Source organism: Dasypus novemcinctus, chromosome 4, assembly GCF_030445035.2.
Source record: "Dasypus novemcinctus isolate mDasNov1 chromosome 4, mDasNov1.1.hap2, whole genome shotgun sequence".
NCBI classification, from domain to species: domain Eukaryota; kingdom Metazoa; phylum Chordata; class Mammalia; order Cingulata; family Dasypodidae; genus Dasypus; species Dasypus novemcinctus.
The window spans coordinates 88,292,443-88,317,233 of record NC_080676.1 but is presented as its reverse complement, the minus strand read 5'-3'; the positions used below and the strand labels follow the sequence as shown (position 1 = coordinate 88,317,233).

The window sequence follows — 24,791 nt, the reverse complement described above, 5'->3', positions numbered from 1 at the left end:
TGCCCCCAGGCCCCTGCACCCCTGACTTCATATCCTCCCGCACTCAGGACTCGCATAGAACAAAATGGAGATGGACTAGAATTACGAGTGGCCATAGGTGCAGTGCCTCATGTTCAAAGAGGAGCAGTCCCTGGCCCTCTGAGCTCCTTAGCTGGCTCTGATGCCCTCCAGACAGGGCACCAGCCGGAGGTGGTATGGGGAGATGAGCCCATTCGGCCCCACCTCACCTGCCTGTCTGGTCTCGTACAACACAGGGCTCCCAGGCCAAGCCTGGAGAAGGGCTCCTTCTTATACACGCTGCCTGATGACTCAACTCAGCAACTGCTTCAGCCACCCCAGGACCGCTGCCACCTCCAGGAACAGCCTGCCCCAGGGCAGTCAGGACTGAGGAGCACAGCCGAGAGCCCTGGCCTGGGAGCAACATGGGACCATCCACGTCACTCAGGTTGGCACTGGGGCAGAGCAGGGGGATTGAAGAGGCTGGGATGGCACGAGGAAAGCAGCCACTCCCCAGCAGTGACTTTCAGGTGGGGCAAACAAGGGTTCTGAAAGGGGGCGTTTGTTAAGGAGCCATCCACAGCTTTTATCTGGAAAGGAACAAGGGAATGAAGAGTGCCTGGGCACTTTGCTTTATTGAAGGCTCGGCAGATCTGTGGGGTGTACCTGGTGGCTCCCACTCCAATATTGTGAGCTGCGGACCTCGAAGATGAGAAAAACAATCCTGCATTATGGAGAAAGCAGCAGCCCTTTTGGTCTCTGCATTTCAAAGCCTTTAACAAATTCCTACTGCCCTCATCACACTAAGAGGCATTCTCTAATCACTCCAAAATACTTTGCTTTGTTGGTTCTTGTCTCTTAATGAAGGAATAAGGTTGCGTCAGTCATTAAGGAGCCAAGTTCTTAAGGACTTCATCATAATAACGCCTTGTGCCTCCACAGAAGGTTTTCTCCAAAGGATCTGAGACCATACCCACCACCCCCATCCCACTCTCTTCCTTGGTGTCAGTCCTGCTGGAAATCAGTGCAGGCTTGGTGTGGGCACAGGCTGGCACACAAGAGGACCTAGTGTTCCTTAGCCTCCATGGTGTGGGAATGTTGGTTCAAACACTCACCCTGGACCCTATCTCTGGGAGATTAAAATTCTAAAAGGCAGGCTGCTAGAGCCAGACTCAGCGGCATTTACAGTGAACTGTTGTGATCTGGAGGGCATCAGGGATTGATCTGTGATAGGATGACCATAACCAGAAATCATCACGAAGGGGTGGACACACAGCTTCAGGAGCAGGGCCTGCGTCCACATTTTCATGGGCTCAGCTGACTTCGTCTGTCCACAGGGCACAGGCTAAGTGCCTAAGAGTCTCTCTGGACCCACCGCTAAAACACTTCGGTGGGACATGGGTAATAAATGGCCTGTCCACATCTGTGAAAGAAATGTGACAGATGACCTTGGCCTTGTCCGCCCTGGAGGGAACCTGAATACCATGTCATGGTTGTTTCTGTCCCTGGACCAGCATAACCAGCTTCCGTCCCAGGTGGAGGTTTACCCAGGACCACTGAGCTTTGGTTCTTGGTTGGCCTGGATTTTAATGTTTCCTCCCGTCTATCCCCACAGGGCCCCCGTGCTGCCTGGGCCTCGTTCCAGTTGAAGAGGTGGACAGTCCTGACTCCTGTCAACTGGGTAGAGGAGACTGGTGTCCCCAGCACCCCAAAGGGGCCTTCGTAGGGCAGGAACCTGGGATGAGGCTCTCCCCCAGCCCACCAGGGCATGTGTGTTTTGAAATGCCACCTCCCACAATTTAGGCGAAAGCCAGTGTCCCAGAAAAACTATATATTGTTTTTTAAAAAAAGAGACAGAGAAAATTGGTATTTATTTTTCTATAATAGTCATATTTATATATTTATACACTTGTAAATAAATGTATATGTGTCTTTATAATTCTGGAGAATGTAGGGAATCTTACCCATTGAGGTGTGAGAGGAAAAACAAAGAAGTCACAAGAGAACAGGAGTCAACCAGGAAAGACTGACACAGACTGGCCAGAATATAGACTGAGGAGAGCAACTCTTCACATCGACCCTCTGCAAACCGCCTGGGAGGGTACAGGGGGCCCCAGATAACCTAGTGAAAGGAAGACACCCAGGCACATTGTTCATTTTGACCATAAGGGAAATGCAAGGCCCATTGTGTCACAGAGACGCTTGAAGATGGCTGGCTTTGGTACTACGGGAAACATTTTCATAAGGTGCCCTTGAAAACAGACTAGATGTGTATAGTACTATAAGCATAACAAACCTTCCAGAATCAGTAATCTGTGGCAATATATCTCTGTAAAAACAAACACTGTAACTTCTAAATAAATGTTTAGTCTTTCCTGTAACTTTCAACTTAGTCATGTTTGAGTCATCATTTTCTTGATGGTAGAATTCATCATTTTCTTGATGGTAGAATTTTTAAGTATTTGAAGAAAATATCCAATTGTGACATTTTCACATGTATAAGAGATGAGATCTGGAAAAGGTAGCATATGTTTCTATTCTCGTGTCTTTTTAAATCTTGAATGTCACTTGTGTATTTATTAAGGCAAAAGGCTTATTTAGTTCAAGAGGGAGACAATGTAAAATAGGCAAGGAGAAGCAGACTTGCAGTTCTGATTCGACTTGAGGTAAAACTTTGGTCAGCGTGAAGAAATGAAACTAACCTTATAGGGTGTGCTTAATAAGTGCAACCACACATGAATGTATGGTGCCTGATAAAACTCACTTCTCTTCTTTCTAGAAACACACTAACAGTGCGAGAGGAGTTGACTCACCAGTTGTTTAAAATCAACATTTGCTTACTGCTGTCCACCCAAAAGATCAACCATAGTTTCATTTTTGTCTAAATTTAAAGCCTTTATTTGTGGAACTGGAACTGGATTGTGGGGAGTAGGAGGAATAGGGAGCAGAATATTTTATAGATTTCAGTAATACTGAGATGCAGATGAAAGGCTACTTGAGACAATCTCATAAGAATCCTTCTGCCAGATCCTGTCTTTATACTCCTCACTAAGAATTGGAAAACAAGATCCTAGGGGAGACCAGAGTGAGCTTGGCCGCCTAGGACAAGTGCAGCCTCTGCTGGCCAGAAGAAATACAGCATCTCCTCTTCCCAGATTTCTCCTTTTTTTTTTTTTCCATCAAAAAACTATTAATCTGAAAAAGAGCTCTCATTAAATTTACAACTTTCAGAAAGGGAATAATTTTAAAATATTTCTAAAAAGAAATTGAAGGGCTGGAAGGAACATGAAGAGAGGTACAGCAAGAAGCGAAGATACATAGCTGTGATTTTAGGCACGAGCTGGCACTGAGCCTAGAGGTCACTTTCAGCAGGGGCGGGGCTAATCTTCTCAGTCTTCACTTTGCTAATCCAAGGGCACTGAGATCCAAGTATAATTCATTTAGCCCATTGGCATTCCCCTCCTCCCTTTGTTTTGTTTTTCTCTTTAGTGATCTAAGGTAGCTGTCAAAGTGAATTTTGGTGACCTTTATTGAAGGGGTATGTGAACTATCTGCTCTCTGCACAGCATTGGAACTGGATGGTTTAGCTCTTAAAACTAAACATAGACATAACACATGCATATACACACACACGGTGTCCTCAGAAAGAGAAAAGCAATTCTGAGGTATGTTAAGTGAAATAAATGGGATCTTTATCTCAGCTAGTTTCAGGAAAGGAAGAACAGATTAGAGCACTAGGTTTTTAAATTTTAGCCCAGAAAATGAAACAGTGCAGATTTTCAATTTTATCACATTTTTTATATTTCTTTATAGTTAGATTAATTCATTTGGCACACAGTAGATTTCATCATTAGAAAAAAATATCGTTTTGAAATTTTGATTTAGTCAGCAAAGGCTAAGTAAATTACTAAAGGGAAGATTAAGACCTAGTGGGTGGAATCTGATGGGGGTGTAGAGTTTAACTCATGATTCAAAGATCTCTGTAAGGATGGAAGTCTCCCATGATAGGACAGACTGACTCGGCAGGACTGAGCAATGTCTTCCATTGTTAAATGTGACCGGGGGACTGAACTCTGCAATTTCTTTTTCTTCCAACGCTGAGATTTGATGAAACTATTGACCACGGTTCAAAACAGCCAAGTTATGTTATCCGTTGATCCATAAGTAACTTGATTTAGATTCGGGTGAGGCTGCATCCTCTAGCACAATAGAAGGCAGGGAGCAGTTTTGATGAGGGAAGCAGGACAGCTTTCCATCCATTGCCTGCTCAGCCTGCAGTACAGTGGTTTAATTTTGTTTGAAGCTTAATTTCCCAAAGCCTCAGATGCTTATACATTCAAAACTAAGTCTGGAACCAAGTAGAAATAAAACTAGGGCTATCTATTATATATATCTTATCCAATTCAAAATTACAATTGAGTGCTAATTATATTATCAAATTCCAGTCATGCCAGAGGAAGCCCTGAGTAATATAAACCTAACTAATGATTTTAATTTAATTTGGTAAAAATAAAGTCCTGTTTAGTTTTATTTTAAGTTGAAATATATATGGAATCTTTGATCTGGCTTTTAGACTCTTAAATCCATTCTTGCTGCAATTACAATCAAAGAATTTCAGAATGGGAAAGAACCTTGGAGGTTATCCAAAGTTCTCTTTAGTCAAGATAAAATGAGGCCCAGGAAGACTATATGACTTCCTCTGCATTTCACAACTTCCAAAGGAATAGCGCTTCCTCAAAATCTTTCTTAAAGACCAAATCCTTTGTCCCTGAAGTTGCTCACTGTGGCAGCCAGCCCCCGCGGTGGCCCCAGTGATCACATCTCCTGGTATTCACATTCTCTGTGACGCCTCCCACAATAGCCAGGGTTGGTCTGCATGAGCAGTAGAGTATGGCAAAGGTGATATGTGTGTCACTTCTGAGATTAGATTGTAAATATCTGCAGCTTTTGTGTCTTGCTTTGTCTCTCATGCTCTTTGTCTCCCTCGCTCTTGGAACATTTACTCTGGGGGAAGCCATATCCTGGTCAGCCCTATGGAGAGGCCCACACAGCAAGGAACTGAAGCCTCCTGCCAAACAGCCACATGACTTTGGAAGCAGCACCTCTCCAGCTCCAGTCAAGCTTCCAATGGATGTTGCCCCAGCTCACAGCTTGACAGCAACCTCATGAGACCCTGATCCAGAACCACCCAGCCTAACTGCTCCCAGATTTCACCCCTCAGAAACTGTGTGAGATAACGTTTGTTGTTCTTAAGTAAATTTTGGTATAGTTTTTCACACAGAAATAAATAACTAATACACTCCATGACTAGCACATTTAAGATGGAAAGTTTAGTTATTTCCTTCTCTGTGCACATAGTTTAGAGTGCACAGAGAAGGTAATAAGGTGATACATAGCCTATTCATCAGAGAAGCGACCGCATCGGAGATTTCTGCTAGTGGCACAAACAATAAGCTAGTCTGTCCCTTAGTAGGAATATAAAAGAATCTTAGACAATACACCAATTGGCAACCTCCAATCATAGGCTAACATGAAGAAAGCAAGTCCTGCCTATACTTCTTGGGGGGAGAACAGCAGAGTAGTCACTGGTGATGGGTCGGGAAGCACTGGCATTCCTGGGTAGCTCTGTACATTTATGCAATATTGCCTACTTTACCAACTTTCTTTCTAAGTGACCAACTAATATTCTGGGACAACCTCAATAGAGTATAAATAGCTCATTAACCCAGATAGACTTTGAATTCTGAAGTGCTACATTCCCCTACCAACAGAAGTCCAAATGGCAATGAGATGATTCTTAAATGGTGTCAGTCATGAATTTCAATGAGCATTTACCCCTAAACCAACAGAATACCCTTGAATTACTTAAAATGTTATTATGCATAGTCAAAAGTTTTTCTACAGATGGTCTCAAGAGATGTAAAACTATTTCATTACTTCCTTATCTAACTATATGAAAAACAGCAAATGACTCAAGCAGAACTTGAAAGAAAAATGGCATAGGACATGAGAAACTACAAGGAATACTTAGAAAGAGTTGGTGATATCTTCAGAGAAAAAGCATCCTTATTAACCATTTGCAGAACACTGCTCTGCTCTGCTTAGAGTTGAAGAGTTTGCTGAAACCTGGGGGATTCAGAAAACAGTTTCATGCTTTCTGCCAACCTAAATCAAACTAAGACATACTTCTGCTAGGCCTGTCTGCATTTCCTGAGCTCTCAAATAGCTGCTTGATAAAGTCAAATGTCAAAATTCTGTTTTGCATTTCTTATTCTATGATAGGGTTGACAAAATAGTTTGCCTTTTCCCTCTTATTGTGTGCTCTCAAAGAATACTTAACATCAAAGTTTATTTTCCAAGGATCAAATGCTGGAAAAAAAAGTTTTCTCATGGGTTGTTAAAAGTTTTTCTTGCCAGTGGTTAAAAATTCAGATAACCAAAGAAATTATTTTTCTAAAACAGAATATATTGCAGATGCTTTCTTGCAATTTTGAGATACAGCCTCCTGAGACTTCACAGCAGGTTCCAAACAGATCTAAAGTGGCCCAGTTCAATAATAAAAAGATGTTGGGTGCTGCAGTTCTAAGATAACCAAATTGGGGAAACATTTTTAAAACTACACGACTGGATCTGGTTTTAGATTTTTCGATAACTTCACTTTAAAATAACAATTTCTGAAGGTGACAAGGAAATTGAGCTTCTGGTGAATTATATATGTCAGAAAAATCTTCAATGGATTTGAGAAAAAAGCAAATTCAAAGGTCAATGGGCTTCATTTCATTGTCTTGAAGAGGTCGAATGGGTGGGAGGATAAGACCACCTTTCTTGCGCAAAATAGCAATCTCTTCCTTTAAGGCCAAAATCCTTTCTGCCTGGACTTCAATCAGTTCGGTGACCTTCTGTCTTTCGACAATATCTGCTTGCCGAAGTCCCTGGAAGGCATTGCCCTGATGAGAGAAAACACCTCCCTGTTTTAAGCATCATTTGGAAAGTGAAAAATTTCCCAGTTGCTATAGATCTGTTAGTGCCTTACCATCAATTCTTCCCTGAACTCCCACCATCTAAGGAACAACTCTTAAAAAATGCAAATCCCCTTTACATTAAGCCAGCCATCTGTCATTCATAACCTCCATGGCTCATCACTGGAATCACAAAAGATTGGGTACAGCCAGAAGGTAAACCCATATTTTGTTTTCCAAAAAGAAATCTATTTCCTCATTTGCTTCCTCCACCTTCTGGCCAACTCTTGGGTCATACTTCAGACATCACTTTCAGGGAGACCTCCTTTGCTTCATTGACTAGATTAGGGTTTCCCTGCTCTCTGTTCTATCAAAACATCCATCACACAGCATTATAATAGCAATGGAGTCAGCTTTGGAACTGGGCACACCTGAGCTTAAAATGTAGCTTCCACCACTCATTAGCTATGAGAGCTTGAGTAAGTTCATTTCTCTGAACTTTGGAAAGTAGTGTTTTAAGGGTCACATGAGATATCCTATATAAAGAGACAATACATTACCCAGAACTCAGTGGGCACCCAACAATATTAATTTCCTTTCCCATGCAGCAGCTCTCCTGCCTTCATCAAAGCACACAAGATCAGCAAATGTTTACTGACTGCTTGCTCTGTAAAGATTTTATTCAGGCATTAATCTTCTCAAATACTACCTTGATTCTTCACTCTAAAATTACTCAGGTAACAAGCCCTCTATATTCACATTCTAGTCTTCCTCTCATCTATGTTCCCATTATAATTCTTCCAAATCCTCTTAATCACTCTCCAAGGAATAAATCACATTCTTTCTTACTTCTGGGCATTTGCTTAGGACATTTTATTAAATAAGTATTATCCACCACATACTACATACTATGCTAGGCTCAATAAATAGTATATAAAATTAACTTGAAAGCCACAAAAAGTAATAAGCATTTTAATAAGGTAACGTAAAATCTCATAGTTAAACATGTTTTCTTGAGTTGAATTCAAATGAAATAAGCAGCAATTGAGAATATATTATTTACACTAGAAGCAGGGAATATTTTGGTCTCATTATTTATGCCTAAATAACTACCTCTCCAGGACCCAGGTAAACCCCACAGCTTAGTATTTATGTGAGTTCAGAGTACCAAGAGGCATTCAATAAAGCTAGTCTCTCAGGTCCACAGTAATGTGGCTAATGTTCTGCCTAGTGTCCTCAGGATCTGAAATGGGCCTGGAAGTGGTCCAAGATCAAGGTTTGTTAATGTACCAGCAATTGATATTGTGAGCAGCTACTTTTACAGAGATTTCCCAATTCTGACAAAGGGTCTGAAGAAAAGGAACATACTTGCTGGTTCTGCAGTGTATTCAACTGAGAATCAAGTTTCTTCTTTTCAATACATAAATCGTTCATCTGGTGAAGCTTTTTGGTGTGCTCTTTTGTCTTCATCATCAGTTCCCATCGCACTTGAGCAATCTTTTCCTACAAAATGGATTAAGTTAATAAGAGAAGAAATAGAGAAATAGAAATCAGTATCTAGATTTGATTAAAACCATAAGGTAAATGAAGCAATATGCGTATATGAAAATACAATCCAGAGCCAATGTGAAAATGCAGTCAGAAGCAGCTACATTGAGTCTGGTTTGATGAAAGAAAAGGCAAGAAGAAAATGCTGTTTGACCTAAAGTAAGGGGGAAATGGAAAGGAGAAATGAGTTTATATGGCTACGAGTTTCTAAAAAAGAGTCTGGAGGCTGGCAGAAGGTTTGCCCTCATGCACAACTGAGCAGAGTCAGAGAGACAGATAAAGCAGATACAACCCCCAGATATTGGTTCCTTTGAGGGCTAAAGAGACCCATGGGAGTTATGGTCATGGCCGATGGGGTTAACTACCAGGTCAGATGGCCCCTCTTTGGAAATGGTGTTTATGTGTGATGAATCTGGACTCAGATGGGATCTCCCTTCATAAGACTTTCATGCTAATGTGCTGGAGGTGCAGTTAATGTTGGGGTTTAAGATATATTTAGGGGATTTGAATCTCTGGACTGACAATGTGATAGCCAGATCCTGAGCCTCAACAGACTCCAGCACCTACAATCTGATTTATTGGACTTACCACACTCAGCTAAGATGGAGGTGAAGAAGGACAACCACCACACCATGGAGCCTAGAGTGATTACAACTGAAAATGGGAGGATTGCATCCAGCATCCAGGTGGAATCTGAGCCTCCTCTTGACATAAAGGTGCAATGGACACAACCAATCCAGTGTCCACATAGAAGAGGTGGCATTGGATTGGGAAAAGTGGACATAATGGACAAAGGGTATGGGGAAAGGCAGGAAGAGATGAGAGGTGGAGGCGTCTTCGGGACATGGAGCTGCCCTGGATGGTGCTTCAGAGGTAATCACCGGACATTGTAAATCCTCACAGGGCCTACATGATGGAATAGAGGAGAGTATGGGCCATGATGTGAACCAATGTATATGAGGTGCAGAGGTGCCCAAAGATGTACTTACCAAATCCAATGGATGTGTCATGATGATGGGAACGAGTGTTGTTGGGGGGGGGGAGAGGGGGGGTGGGGGGGTGGGGTTGAATGGGACCTCACATATATATTTTTAATGTAATATTATTACAAAGTCAATAAAAAATAAAAAAATAAAAAAATAAAAAAATAAAAAAAAATAAAAAAAAAAAAGAAAAGGCAAGAAGAATGTTAAGTATGCTAAGAATAAGATAGATACAGATATCACCCACTGTTGAGGAATGAAATTAGTTTCATACTGGGTGCTGGTATTACATTACATAAAAGGAAGAACAATCATTTAAGCAGCCAACTTTCCTATATAGCTCTTTCCCTAGTCTTGGGCCAGGATCTTCAAGGTAACATATAAAATCTCACAGGTATATGACTTGGATGACCATACACCTACCAAACAGCTTTCCTTTGTTCTCTTATTGTGCCAATAAATTATTTTAGGTTGCACATATTATCTCTAGCATTCTTCTGATATGGACCAGTGACATGAACACTTCAATAATTGCTTCTTTGAACTAGAGTAGTCAATCTCAGATTAGCAAAGATGAGACAGGGGCTCTGGATAAGATGGCACTATAAACCTCTCCTCTGACCCTATCTGCCAATAGAGATAAAATGGGAAACTGAAAAAAAGTCATAATTTATGGGCTTATAAAATCTTTTTAAAAGCTTCCATCTCTGATTTAGGCTGGAACTAGGGCACTGCCTCATCTCATGGCTTGGGGAACAATATGTAGGCATTAAAAATCTTCTAAAACCCTAACAAATAGTTTGTGCCTTGTTGCAAAATGTATTACCTAGAGATGTGTTCCAACTTCCAGATTTAACAGCATGCAAAAGGTATACAATAATACAATTAGGAACCCCAGAGAAAAGCAGTGCCATTTCTAACACCATTAGAGCATTTATATAAATATTAATGAAGGCCTCAAAGTGGAATCTCTCCATACACTTTCTTGCCTTTTGCCATCATATTTACATGTACCCTGGACCCCAAGTCTCACTGCTGGTGCCTTCACCCAGAGATAGACAATCCCTCCAACTATGTGAACAGTAAGGAAGCAAAGACAGGCTTAAAACCAAGGGAGAACCAAGTAGGGTTCACACATATTCATTCAAGTGCACAGAAGCTTTGGAGGAATCATTTAAGGCTCACTGTGATTTCTTGCCTCTACACAGGTAATCTACTACAACTTCTCCTTACCTCCCACATCTTCATCTCCTTTGCATTCAATAACTCTTTTCGAAGTTTTTTGATCTTTAGTTCTTCAAGTGTTGTATTAACAGAAAGAGTCTGAAGGGCTTCTAGGTCTATCACGCGGCCAAATTTGCTGACCATTAGTTGACGAACTGTTTCTTCCATTTCTAAAAGAAGACAATTTTCTTAGGTTGTTCATCAGCTCCCATTGTTACTAAGTGAACAACACAAATAACAATAAATTCTATGGAACATCTTGTGCAAGAAGATGGTAAAAGATTTTATGTTATTAGTTGAGTTTTCCTCCATGGCTTTTCATGTGCTATTGTCATCATTTGAAATGCCCGGCCCTCTATTCTGTCTTCAGGACTTTAAAATCCTGTATAAAATGGTATCTTTCCCATTTGCCTACATGCTCTGATCTACCCACCCCCTCAATCTGTTAACAGGCCCCAACTACATTATGAACTCTTCAATTTTCCTGTGATCTCTACAGCATCTAGGGTTAAGAATAGAGCAGGTACTTCACAATGTTCCCATATCCAAGTCAAAGTCAAAGTCCCTGCAGTGGTTCACCAGGCCCCTCCGTGGACTGTCCTGCCCTGTGTTATCTCTCCGACATCCTTTCCCATACCATCCCTGCCCATCTACTCCACTCCAGCCCCACTGGACTCCTTTCTGCTTTTCAAATAGGTTGGGCTCACTCCCATGGCAGTGCTGATGTGGATTGAATTGTGTACCACAATTTGGACATGTGAGGTCAATTAAGGTATGGTCCAGCTGAATCAGGTTGGGCTTTAATCTAGATTACTGGAATCCTTTATAAGCAAAGTGAAAGTCAGAAGGGGAGAGAAGCCACTAGAAGCTGGAAGTCAATAGAACTGGCGGAGAAAGAAGAAGACTCTGCTATGTGTATTGCCATGTGATAGAAAAGGCAAAGACCCAGGATCACTGGCAAACAGTCCCGGAATGCCATGATCTTCAGGGAGAAAGTATCACCTTGCTGATGCCTTGACTTTCTAATTCTCCTCAAAACTATGAGCCAATAAATTCACATTGTTTAAGCCAACCCATTGTATGGTATTTCTTTTAACAACCAGGAAATGAAGACAGCTACTCTGGTCTGGAATATTCTTCCCAGATATCCACATGGCTTACTCCACCCAGCCCATTATCTGAAAGCAAGTTGTGAGCTAGTTAAAAACTCATTTCCTAATTCTGAGAGTGTAACTAAAAGCAGGACCTTGTCCTTTTACCAGGGAGAACCAGATCATGGCAAGTGTGTCACCTTCCCAGCAAGCCCTTCCCTGGCCAGCCTCTCAGAGACCTCATCACTCTCTTTCTCAGTCCCTCTTTTATTTTTCTTCTTATCAGTAATCACGATCTAACATGCCATATACTTTACTTATTTTGTTTATTGTCTTTTCCCTGCATAAGAACATTCAAAAGCATAGGGAAATTTCCTCTCGTGGGGCCTGAGCACCTAAGCAAATGTACTTTCATAATAAGACTTTCATCCACAGGTCACCAGACTGCTCTGTAAGTAAAGTTGGAAGGCCCTAAGGTATACTGAGATGATTCAGATTTGTTATAATAAAAAAATTTTGAATGCAGGCATAATTGTTATGGCTGAATTATAGGTGTGTAATTGGCATGGCTGCTGCTTCGCACAATCCCAGGAGGGACCATTCACGTTCTGGTCTATGTGAGCGGTGCCAACATGGGCTTGTGTAATGGTATACGTGGTGATCAGCAATGCAAAGGAAATGATGGTTGGATGGTTTGCACATGTGTGGCTAGCCTGTGGCTGCCTGCCTGGCCTCTCTCAGTAAGAACGTTGATTTTGCCCCAGCTAGCCTCATGCCATGGGGTGCCCTCTCTCACAGCAGCCTGATATACTACATACTAGGATATGTACTTGGGTCCTTTTCATTCCCTCTGTGAAGCCAGACTAGTCCTCTTCTCCTGACCCAACCAGTGCTCATTAGAGACATAAAGGCAGAGGGAATGCTCACGACTCACCTGCTCCCTGCCCTGAACAGTGCCCGCCCTAGATTGGAGAACTTAGCCCTTCCCACCCCCATGTTCTCTGTCTTCCTCTCCCACCCCACTGGGTCTAGGGGTGGAAGGAGGTAATACAAACTGCCTGTGGTGTCACTCGTCCCTGGTAAAACTGCTCTCTGTGGTTACAGCAAAGACGCCTCCTCCTAATTTCACCTTCAGAATCAGGATATCCTTCTTTAACCAGACGCCCAACCTGCTTTCAGAAAATGGGCTGGGGATGGGGAAAGAACCAAAAGTCACTGAACAAAACTTTCATTATATAGAACTATTTCTTTTTCTGTAACCAACACTCAGAAAATTTGAATACTTCATTTCATCATCTTCACACATTTTCCCAAACTGGAAGTTTGCCAAAGTTGAAACAAGTCTCTTTCCTTCTTTTCATACTAATTTATTCTTTGGTTTGGCAAACAGTATTTCCAAATATAAACAACATCCAGGCTACAGGAGCCAAAGGAATGTAAAGTACATGAGAAACAATAGAGCCTCTAGCCTACATCTGGGAAAACTGTGCCTTAAATAAGTGTTATTTAAACATGGAGTCCTAAAGTGTATCTGCTATTTTATAATCCAGTCCCCCTTGAGAGTACTCACATTGCTGCTGTGGAGACTGGTCTCTGCAAATCCAAACAATTTTGATTGGGTGACCGCTATATTTTTCCCATTTCTTTCTATAGAGTGGTGTACTTTACCTACTTTTGACTCATAGGCAGAAATTCATTTTAATTCTTGTATTGCTAGTTGATTTCCCTGGGCCAGCTGGTAAATGCTTAAGAAATTAGCTTTGCAATAGCCTGGAAGTCTGAAGTGAAATCCAGAAGGCATGTTCATTACACTTTTATAAACCTTGGTATTTTAAAAGACTAAACTGCTACCTCTGAAAAGACCATCTTTGTGAATATACTTTCATTTTAGTAACACTATTTTATTCCTTGTGTTCTTTACTTATTTTAATTTTATTTTTGCCCTTAAAAACAGTAAATGTAACCTGGGTAATTTACATGTTTTATAGCTTATAGTGATGTTAAATAGATGTTCTGGAGAATGTGCACCCTCTTTTTTTTTTTTTTTTAAAGATTTATTTATTTATTTATTTCCCCCCCCCCCCCCGCCACCCACCCCTGCTCCAGTTGTCTGTTATCTGTGTCTATTTGCTGCGTGTTCTTTGTTGTCCACTTCTGTTGTTGTCAGCAGCATGGGAATCTGTTTCTTTTTGTTGCGTCATCCTGTGTGTCAGCTCTCCGTGTGTGCGGCGCCATTTCTGGGCAGGTCGAACTTTCTTTTGCACTGGGCGGCTCTCCTTATGGGGCACACTCCTTGCGCATGGGGCTCCCCTATGCGGGGACACCCCTGCATGGCACGGCACTCCTTGCGTGCATCAGCACTGTGCATGGGCCAACTCCACACAGTTCAAGGAGGCCCAGGGTTTGAACCGCAGACCTCCGATGTGTTGGATAGATGCCCTAACCACAGGGCCAAGTCCGCTTCCCCTGCATCTTCTTGATGACATTAAAAATCATGCTTACTGCCAAGAAAAAATTCCAAACCCTGTTACATTTACAAAATTTTATTACAATCACTCAGACTACTTTCAGGTTTCACAATGCAATAGAGCAAAGCAAGTACTATCTTCCTATCTTCTACCTGACTTCATTCATTGTACAATTAATTTCCATTCTCTCTAATTTAAGCAATTATTTAACAGTCTGGTTAAGGTATTATTACAAAATTATTACAAATTAATTGACATAAACTTATTTATCTCAAAAACTACTTCTTCCTTGGGTAGATATCATTATGTATAAAAGGAAAGTAATCCTTTGAGAAAAGCAATAAAGGGATATTTTCTGGCTTACAGCAGTTGGTATTTTGTGATATTCTCTATACTTTTATGAATCTAAAATATTTCATAATTAAAAATAACACAGGGTAGAGAACATTCAGTCTAGAGGGAACCTCGGTAAGGAGTAACAATGACCAGGAGAATTGGCAGTGGAGGAATGAGGGTGTAAGGGAGAGCATAAGGAATCCAGGAAACAGAAGTCCTGGGAAAAAGGGAGGGCCCAACATTCCTAAAAAACATTCCTCTGGTTCCTTCTCTTTAAGAGGAAGCCTGTAGTGGTATAGGTTTGAATCTTTTTTTTTTTTAAGATTTATTTATTTATTTATTCCTCCTTCCCCCCCCCCACCCTTGTTGTCTGCTCTCTGTGTCTGTTTGCTGTGCGTTCTTCTGTGTCTGCTTGTATTCTCACCAGGCAACTCTGGGAACTGATCCTGGAACCTTCTGGAGTGGGAGAGAGGCAATTATTTTCTTGAGCCACCTCACCTCCCTGATCTGCTATGTCTCTTATTATCTCTCCTCTGTGTCTCTTCTTGTTGTGTCATCTTGCTGTGCCAGGTCACTGTGTGGGGCAGCACTCCTGTGTGGAGCAGCACTCCTGCACGGGGTAGTACTCTGCGCAAGCCAGCGCTCCGTGCAGGCCAGCACTCCGCATGGGCCAGCTCTCCACACAGACCAGCTTGCCTTCACCAGGAGGCCCTGGGCATCGAACCCTGGACCTCCTATATGGTAGGAGGGAGCCCAATTGCTTGAGCCACGTCCACTTTCCTAGGTTTTCAGTCTTGAAAGGAAGCCCTACAGGCAACTCCTAATTCTTTTAGATCTTGGAATTATGGACAGAAGAGCTCAGCCAGTGTGGTGGTTCAAGCTGTAGCACCCTAGAAAAACAGGTTCTTAAATCTAATCCATTTTTAAGGGTGTGAACCCATTGGATATTTTCTGGCCTCAAACCACAAGCTACTAAATTCCTATTATTTAAGCTGAACCATTTCACGGTATTTGCTTAAGCAGCCTAGGAAACAAAAACAGCCAGGAAGGAAATAGTTGTCTAAATTACAGAGAGTGGGATTAAATTTTCAGTCCTCATGAACATGAAACTCATCATCTATTCATTCTAGCTAATATTTATTGCATCATTACCTTGCCCAAGGATTATACTGCATACTGGAAGGGACATAAAGATGTTTTAGGAAGAAAGATCACCCTCAATAAATTTAGCACATAACAAGGCAAATAAGACATTAACCATAATGTGAAGAAGCAAGTACCTTAGAAATAAAATATAGGTGTTCAGAGATGGGAAGAAAAATATCATGTCCAGAGAAAATGATCAAAGAGAGCTTAATGAGGGCCCCTAAGTTGAGTCTTAAATAATGGGCAGGATTTTAACAAGAAAAGATGGTGAAGATAATTGATCATTTTCAGGAAAAGGAATGCCATTGAGCTATGCAACATGGTATAATGAAAAACAAAATTGGACTTGGAGTAAAGGTAAGTGAGTTCTAGACTCAGTTCTGCCACCTATTCTCTGACATTAAGTTTATTCATTTGAAAAATGAGGATGTGACAATCTACCAAGTAATAATCTTTATTTTCAACAAATATTTGTTAAACAATGACTATGAGAAAATGCTGTGCCAAGTGCCAAAAATATTTTTTAAATGGTATAATGAAAGAAAATGTTGACATGCAGAGTAACAGATGTTTAATAACATCACAGAATAAATGTCATAACATTTATGTTTGTGTTCAGTAGGGGTGGATACATAGTGGAAAATTCAGTTTCAATTCAGGAAGGAAACTTTCACTCCTTACACATCACCTCAATTCTCTAGGCAAAATATATCTATAATAAGATTTGTGAGATACAGAAAGCTGCAGAGTCATGCAATTCTACAAATTAAAGAAGTCCAACATATCCAAAGCAAAAAAAGGAAAAACCAATCCACATCTACACACATTGTAGTGCAACTGCAAAAAATCAAATACCAAGGGAATAGCATAAAAGCAACCATGGAGAAAAGAAAACAACAGTTTTAAAAACTTAGGTTGGCAATTTACTTCTTAGTGACAAAAAAAGAAATAAACCAGTGGAATATCTTCAAAGGAGTGAGTAAATACTTGTTAACCTAGAATTGGTTCTCTAATAGAAGTATACCGCTAAGATATTATAAAAAGTATACATTTGTACCTTTCTTTTGGAATAATTTTCCTTTTTCTTGAATAAAGATACAAATATTTAAGATGAATAAAGAACAGTGAGCAGATACATTTATAAATACGTAGGTAAACCTAAAAATTATTGCCTTAATAAAATAATAAAAATATTAATAATAATGTCTATCTTGGGGGCTGCTTTAAAAGAAAAAGAATTAAAATATTGGGCATTGAATTACAGTTAAAAACATGCAAAGTAGTTCTTCATATTGTGTGTGGTTATATACATAGGTACACATACATACTTAATGGCTGACCCTGGAGAAGGAGACAGTATAATGGTATTAGAGAGAGAAAAAGGTTATGATTGTATCTTTAATACTTTGTTAAGTTGGGTAGTGGATATAAGGGTTGGTATTATATTATTCAATATTTTATCATACATAAAACACCGTAATTAAAAGAAATAGATTCAATGATAAAGGATTCACCCTTTAAAAAGGTGATAAGGCGGCGGACTTGGCCCAGTGGTTAGGGCATCCGCCTACCACATGGGAGGTCCATGGTTCAAACCCCAGGCCTCCTTGACCCGTGCGGAGCTGGTCCACATGCAGTGCTGATGTGTGCAAGGAGTGCCGTGCCATGCAGGGGTGTCCCGTGTAGGGGAGCCCCACGTGCAAGGAGTGCGCCCCATAAGGAGAGCTGCCCAGTGCGAAAGAATGTGCAGCCTGCCCAGGAATGGCACCGCACACACAGAGAGCTGACACAACAAGATGACACAACAAAAAGAAACACAGATTCTTGTGCCGCTGACAACAGAAGCAGACAAAGAAGACTCAGCAAATAGACTCAGAGAACAGACAACTGGGGTCAGGGGGAAAGGGGAAATAAATAAATAAATAAAATAAAAAGGTGATCATTTAATGATATCAGGAGACATTCTAAGTAGGGAGATGAGATTCCTGCTCCCTGCTTCAGCAGTTCTGCTTCTCTAATTACTTACTGTTTCTGAAGTTGGTGACAGTTGCTTGATAGTTCCCTGTCTTATCAATAAATATTACTAAATAATATATGGGTTTAGTTACTCACTGTGTATAGTTTTTGTCATCTCTCTCTTTTCTCTAATAAGCTGTTTACGTCTCTCTCGGAATTCTTTGTTAAGCTTTTGCTGCTGGGTGTTTTCCTCCTGGAGCTGTAAGATTCTTTCTTGCAGCCGTCTCAAGGATTGGTTGGAAAACACCAAAGCACCAGAAAGATCGGTAGGTATTTCTCCAAATGTCACATATTCTATCTACAAAAACAAAACAAAATAAAAACAAAAAAATATATATACAAAGATAAAAATTAAATGTAAGGGAATAGAAAGTGTAAAGGGAGCACTTTCCATCTGTCCCTTATTTAGGTTATTGCCTTTGAACTTGTATCTTTCTCACTACTGAGAGGTAATGACCAGGTAATAGCAGAAAGTAAAACAGTAAACCACATTATACCCTTCTTGAGAGAGCACATTCCTTGCCCAGACCATGCCTAATATCTGGTGCATGATGACAGAACAGACATTTCAGGGTTAGGCATATTAGGCAAATGACTAAATTACAGCTAATCCAGTTTGGGTCACATTACTCAAAATCTATGAAAGCCTGGTCTAGGATTTTTCTTCTAAAATACAGCTTTCTATCTTAGCCTGACAAAATAGGACATGATGGGCCTTTTCTCTCATTGACATGTATGCCTGCATTTTAATATAAATTGTAATTCAAGTAGAAAATGAAAAGGAAATAAAGAATGGGGAAAAGACATTTTGCTTTCATTTTGCTTTTCCCTATTAACAAATAGTGATTAAGAGAAGATAATTCTTGCATCATTAGTTCATGTCTATTCTAAAGATGATGTAAAAAGTGACGTGTGCTTTTTCTACCTCCAAGCCATACCATTCTTAAGTCATAAGGTTTCTCATTCCTCCAGGACTGAAATGATTGAACTTTCATAGGGAAATATACATATTTTGCTGTTAGTATTTTATAACAATCTGACAGCAATGGATGAGAAAATGTTGGGTGTCATTCTACATGTAGAATTCTCAGCAGAGGACCAAGATTCTCCCCGCTTAGCGGCCCATGAATCTCCCTCTGGAAAAGCCTGACGTGACAGCTCTTCTGCTCAAGTGGCGTTGGGCGACCTCCCCACACTTATCACCTGATGAAGTTTCAGCGGCATCACAACCAGCAGTTCATTCAGCTGCTGCTGCTTCTCTCGCTGATAAGCCTCCAGGGCCTCCTCTGCTGCATTCAGATTAGTTGCCACAACTTTTACCTGTAGAAAGCACCATGCTTAAAATGTTGAGAAGATTCAATGGACTTACATCTAGAATGGTTAATGGAAGGTTCTTGGGAGCAACTCAAAACATGAGTAGAATCTCCTTTGTTGGGTGTAATTAGGTAGATGGTATCAGTTTGCAATTTGTTATTTTCTTCCAGCTAAGTGGTGATCCACACCATTTTTCCAATCATTTGTATATCCCCAGTGTTGTCAAGGTTTTAGAACTCAGAGCTCAGAAGACATGTCCTTACCTCCCTTTTATTTCTCTGCATGAAAAGCAGGCCTCAGCATGGAATGTCTTTGTCAGAATGGTGAGACTCTTGCTTGGTCAAAATGACCTCAATTAATTAAAGGGAAAAAGCCCTTTAAATGCAATGAAAACACTAACTACAGCATGTTTAAAGCACATACTTCATCTCCTAAAAAAACCTGAAAGTCTTCCAAATCACTTCTCATTTGCAACAGGAGAAGCAGTCTATTAAAAATATTTCTGAATATGAATCAAATGATATTACTCTAAACAAACCAATAGACATAATTAAACTGTAAGTTTAGAGTAGTGGTCTCTAACATGGGATGCATGCACCCCAGAGGGTCAACAAAATGATTTATCGGGATGCAGAAAGAAAATGTCAGAGTTTCTATTTCATTTTTTTTTTATCTCATTCTTTTTCATTTCTATCTTTGTGAATGTGTACAAAATATATTATGAAGTACAAAATATATTATTATGATAATTCATTAATATAATTTATAAATGAATATACATTAAAGGGAAGTATATGCTCAGCAATTTTTTTACTTATTAAATTATATAATCAAACAACTTTGGAGACTGATGATTTAGAGAAAGAAAGTCCAGTCCCCAAAAGAGTAACACCTCCCACCATGATTGTTCCTGAGGAGAAAAAAACAATACAACATTTGAAATATTTCTTCTCTGGGGAGAAGTCCTAACAGATGCTACTGCTATGAAATGACAATGTTATAGCTGGCAGGATGTGTAGCATGTTGGGAGAGAAATAAAAAGCAGGTAGACTACAATACCTTTTTGGACAATGTATCATATTCCTTTTTGAGGTTATCAATAATCTTTTTTTCTTCAACTAAGCTCTCCTCGATATCCAGTCTTTTCTCTCGAAGTTGAAGGGCCAGTTCAAAAAGAGCTGGGTCACAGTCTGAAAAGAAGTCCCATTTGTTATGGAATGCAGCAGTATTGGACGGGTGGACTTTGGAGGTTTGCAATCCACTCTTGCAAACTTATACTACACTATGGTTCCATTGTTCCAGGTGGAAATTATTAATAGTATTAATAATCACAATAACAATTATACTAGCCAGGCTTTGTGCTGGGCCCTTTAGGTACATTATCCTGCTCAGGTTCACATACCCTGCAAGGCAGAAACTATGTTTCCATTTTATAGGTGAAGCCCCTGGATCTCAGAGAGGTCACTTAGCTACTAGTGACAGAATGGGATTCAAGCCCAGAATCTCTGTATCATTTCTATTATATCACATGAAAAACCACATCTATCCACCAAGTTACAGATAAAGAATGTAACAAAATAAAGAGCACTATTATGGGAGTTAGGACCTTAATTCTAGCCCTAGTTCCATCACTAAACTAGCTGTGAGACTTTGTTCAAGTTGTATTACAAGATTTTCAAGTTATCTTCTACTCAGAAATATTGATTTTAAGAAGACTCTTCAAAATCTCCTGGATAAAAGTGTATATGAAATGTCTAGAAACACGAATTTTAGACCCCTCCACTTGCTTTATTTCTACTGAATCATTCATCTAGTGAGATTGTACAAGTACTGGTCTGGTTGTTCCAGACTGGTTACACTGAAGACCATGGACATAAAATGCCAAGCCTCTCCAGGAAACAGTACCAAATTGCCTTGACAAAATTTGTATGGGTTTGTCAAAAAGAGGGAGAATTGTAGTAAGAAAATCTAAATTATGACCTGGTGTTTCTCTATAAAATGAAACTTGCTGTATAATTTGTGACAGAACCAACTGAAGATTGTCTTTGTATTCACTTAATTTGTTACTCAAAAATGGCTGCCCAAGAGTACAGATAATAAATATCCAGAACCCCATAAATTATTCACTAGACTATACTTCATAAATTTTAAACCACTCTTTCCTTAAATTTTATTATGAGAGAATTGAGAGGCAAAAAAATCCTTTTCAGTTTTGTCAATCCATATTCACACTGCATAAAGATCACATGGTTTTAGCCAACTCACTTGTGGGACAGATTGAATCATCAAAAACCTCATCATCAGATCCAGACTCATCTTCATCACTCTCCAAGCTCGACTCATCTTCGCTTGATTCATCACTATCTTCATCTTCATCTAAGGAGAGAGGAGGGCATTGTTAACAAACAGATCCTGTATCAAACTAGATACTGGGTTTTTAGTGTAAAGTATTTGTCAGTGAGTTAATTTCTAGGAATACAATAATAGATAAAGCAGAAAATTATTCAATATTTTCAGAAGAGTTTAAAATGGTTCAGGATTGAGTGGCTACAAACACAAATGCCTGGAAAGGGTTGTGCAGCTAACCATACATCATGTCAGAGGGAGTTGAGACCAGCTGCCAAGCTGCTTATATTGTGACCCACCTTACACTTTAAATAAATCCACACATTCTAAATCATAAAATGCTCTGAAAACAGAAGACTGGAAAGTTATCTGAACTTACATAGCACTTTAGTCTTTATTAAACCTAATTAGTGAATATTCATGTTTTGCTGAAGAAGTATTAAGGTATTTGATTTTAAAATCCTGCACCAGACCCTCTGGAAGTGTTATATCATATACAATATCTCTAGAATATATCAATATTTCTGTATGCTAAAACACAGCCGCCCCCAAGAGTTTTGGATAAAGGATTGTAGACTTCCTCAGACCACCCTGTCCCATTTTTCTTCAAAACACTGGTAGCCATCTGTGAACCAGTGGTCACCAATTTGCAATTTCTGTTTGATGGAACACCAAATTAGAGATGAGATGGACCTCAAATGCTCTATAAGATTGATTACTTTTGAGATGTCCCTTAAAATTACTTTAAATGATCTGCATCACATTATGAAGTGAGCCAACAACGGTTACAATTAGACTTTCACATTGCTTATATAGACTCTGCTTTGGGGAAGATGGAATAGACCCACTTTATCCATTCTTCCCACTAAGTACAATGAAAAACCCTGAACGGTTATATGCAGAACAAATGTAAGAAGACTGAAATGTGGAGAGAAGAAAGCAGATTGATTAATATATCTCGGAACCCAAGAACAACACTGTGGTAAGCTCCCTTTTCTTTTTACCTCATATAACTCCGGCTTAGAGATGAAGAAGTAGGCAACAGGCATAGACAAAGAAAGCCCTAATGAAAAACCTGCTCTCTGCAGGACTAGGAAAGGGGCACTTTAGCAAGGCATAAAACTTTTAAGAAACAACCATTCTACTACAGCCAACACAGAAAAATCCCACTCCCGTCCATGAAAGCAAAGGCCAAATGGGAAGCCTATTCATACACCCTCACAAGGCTGTATAATAGGCAACTCAACATTCCCCCTGGAACGGTATCAGAGAAGACTAAGTAAGGAGCTGGGGCATTTATCACAGCTGGTTGGAAATGAAGTTGTCCTCCCTCCTCCAACCAAGGAGTCCATGGAGATCACCCATGTAACCTGGACTTCCTGCCCCACCCAGCAGTACAAGGTACTCTTCTCCCACCCTGCAGGGGGTGAAGAGTCAGGACTTTTCTCATTGCCCAGGATTACTGAGGCCATCCCCACCATAGTGTCAGTAGAGACCACATGAGAAGCTGGAACACTCATACTCATACTGCAGTATGAGTATGTTGCTAATAGGAGGCTCCCCTTGGGTGTCAATGGGGGCTAAGTGGGGACTGTGGAGTTCTGCCTCCACCTGGCAGTAATGAGGAGGTGCCCAACTCTTTCCTGCCAGAACAATGTCAGAGAAAGCCAAGTAAAACAGAAAATTTAAATAAGATCCAGATCTCTTAACACAATATGAAAATGTCCAGACTTCAATCAAAACTTACTTGCCATATCAATAACCAAGAAGATCTCAAACTAAATGAAAAAAGACAATCCACAGATGTCAACACCAAGATGACAACAATGTTAGGATTATCTGACAAAGTATTTAAAGCAGTCATGAAAAAAATGCTTCAATGAGCAATTATGAACATGTTTGAAACAAATGAAAAAACACAAAGCTTCAGCAAAGAAATAGAAATTCTTGGCAAAGAAATAGAAGATACATAAAGAACCAAGTAGAAATTATAAGACTGAAAAAATACAAAAACCAAAATAAAAACTTAATGGATAGTCTTAGCAGCAGACAGGAGGGGTCAGAAAAAAGCATAAATGAACTTGAAGATAAAACAACAGAATAATACTATCTGAACACAGAAAGAAAAGAGACTGAAAAAACAAACTAACAACAACAATAAAAAACAAAAACCAGAGCCTCAGAGAACTATGGGACTATACCAGAGGAACAAAAGATCTACCATTCAAGTCATTGGAGACCCAGAAAGAGAAGAGAAAGAGGGTGAGGCTTCAAAACTAGGAAAGAAATAATGGTTGGGAATGTCCCGTATTTGGCAAAAGACATAAGCCTACAGACTGAAGAAGCTGAATGAATCCCAAAAAGAATAAACTCCAAGAACCCTATACTAAAACCACCATCGTCAAACTTCTGAAAACTAAACACAAAGAAAAAATCTTGAAAGCAGTGAGTAGCACTTTACCTACAGGAGATAAACAGTTTGAATGGCAGTGGATTTATCAACAGAAACCATGGAGGACAGAAGGAAATGGCATAATATTTTTCAAGTGCTGAAAGACAAGAATTGACAACCTCCAATCACATATCCAGCAAAAATGTCTTTGAGAAACAAAGGGGAAAACAATACATTAACAGATGAAGGGAAAATAAAAGTTGTCACCAGCAGACTTTTACCCTGAAAGAACTAAAGGAAGTTCTCTAAACAGAAAGTAAATGACCAGAAAGTATATGACAAAAGAAGAAACATTGGAACATGAGGAAGGAAGAAAGAAGACAGTAAGCAAAAATATGATAAGTACAATAGACTTTCCTCCTCCACTTAAGTTTTCTAAATTATGTTTGATGGTTGAAGCACAAATTATAACTGTCTGATGTGGTTCATATTATCTATTTCTGTAAGCAGAAGAAAACAATTAGACAATTATACTTTAAAAGGGGAGGGCAAAGGTCATAAAAGTAGTTAATGTTTCTACACTTCACCTAAACTGGTAAAATGATGACACCAGTAGGCTGGAACAAATTATGTAATATAATGTAATACCTAAAGCAATCACTAAAAAATCTACCAAAAGAAATACACTTCCAAAATTAGAGATAATCAAAATAGAATTCTAAAAACTGTTCAAGTAACCCACAGGAAGTGGGTTAGACGTGGGTTTTATTAATATCAGATAAAGTGGACTTCAGAGCAAAGAAAAGTACCACAGACAGAGAGGGACCTCATGTAATGATAAAAGGGTCAATCTACCCAGAAGACATAACAATCTTAAATGTGTGTGCACTAAGCAATAGAGCTGCAAAATATGCAAAGCAAAAATTGATAGAACTGAAAAGAGAAATACACAAATCCATGTTTATTTTTGG

At 39.8% G+C, this 24,791-nt stretch overlaps 2 protein-coding genes across 4 annotated transcripts in view; one reads left to right on the top strand and one right to left on the bottom strand.

Annotated features, from left to right (window-relative positions):
- Nucleotides 1-2,378, top strand: part of BOC (BOC cell adhesion associated, oncogene regulated) — a 76,879-nt gene extending 74,501 nt beyond the window's left edge. For both annotated transcript variants that reach the window (XM_058295845.2, XM_058295843.2), the window contains exons 19-20: nucleotides 255-445; nucleotides 1,613-2,378. In XM_058295845.2, coding sequence (XP_058151828.1) covers nucleotides 255-445; nucleotides 1,613-1,800 — 379 coding nt within the window. In that variant the 3' untranslated portion in view covers nucleotides 1,801-2,378. The remainder of the gene's footprint in view (nucleotides 1-254; nucleotides 446-1,612) is intronic.
- Nucleotides 2,379-2,871: 493 nt separating this feature from the next.
- The window catches only part of CFAP44 (cilia and flagella associated protein 44), a 216,979-nt gene continuing 195,059 nt past the window's right edge, over nucleotides 2,872-24,791 (bottom strand). The window contains exons 29-35 of one of the 2 annotated variants that reach the window (XM_004475584.4): nucleotides 21,348-21,458; nucleotides 20,142-20,272; nucleotides 18,972-19,088; nucleotides 17,865-18,066; nucleotides 10,721-10,881; nucleotides 8,325-8,459; nucleotides 2,872-6,944 (exon numbers count right to left, since the gene is read on the bottom strand). In XM_004475584.4, the coding sequence (XP_004475641.2) occupies nucleotides 6,753-6,944; nucleotides 8,325-8,459; nucleotides 10,721-10,881; nucleotides 17,865-18,066; nucleotides 18,972-19,088; nucleotides 20,142-20,272; nucleotides 21,348-21,458 (1,049 nt within the window). In that variant the 3' untranslated portion in view covers nucleotides 2,872-6,752. Of the gene's footprint in view, nucleotides 6,945-8,324; nucleotides 8,460-10,720; nucleotides 10,882-14,161; nucleotides 14,304-17,864; nucleotides 18,067-18,971; nucleotides 19,089-20,141; nucleotides 20,273-21,347; nucleotides 21,459-24,791 lie in introns of those variants that run through there. The other variant, XM_058295842.2, reaches the window with a different exon arrangement.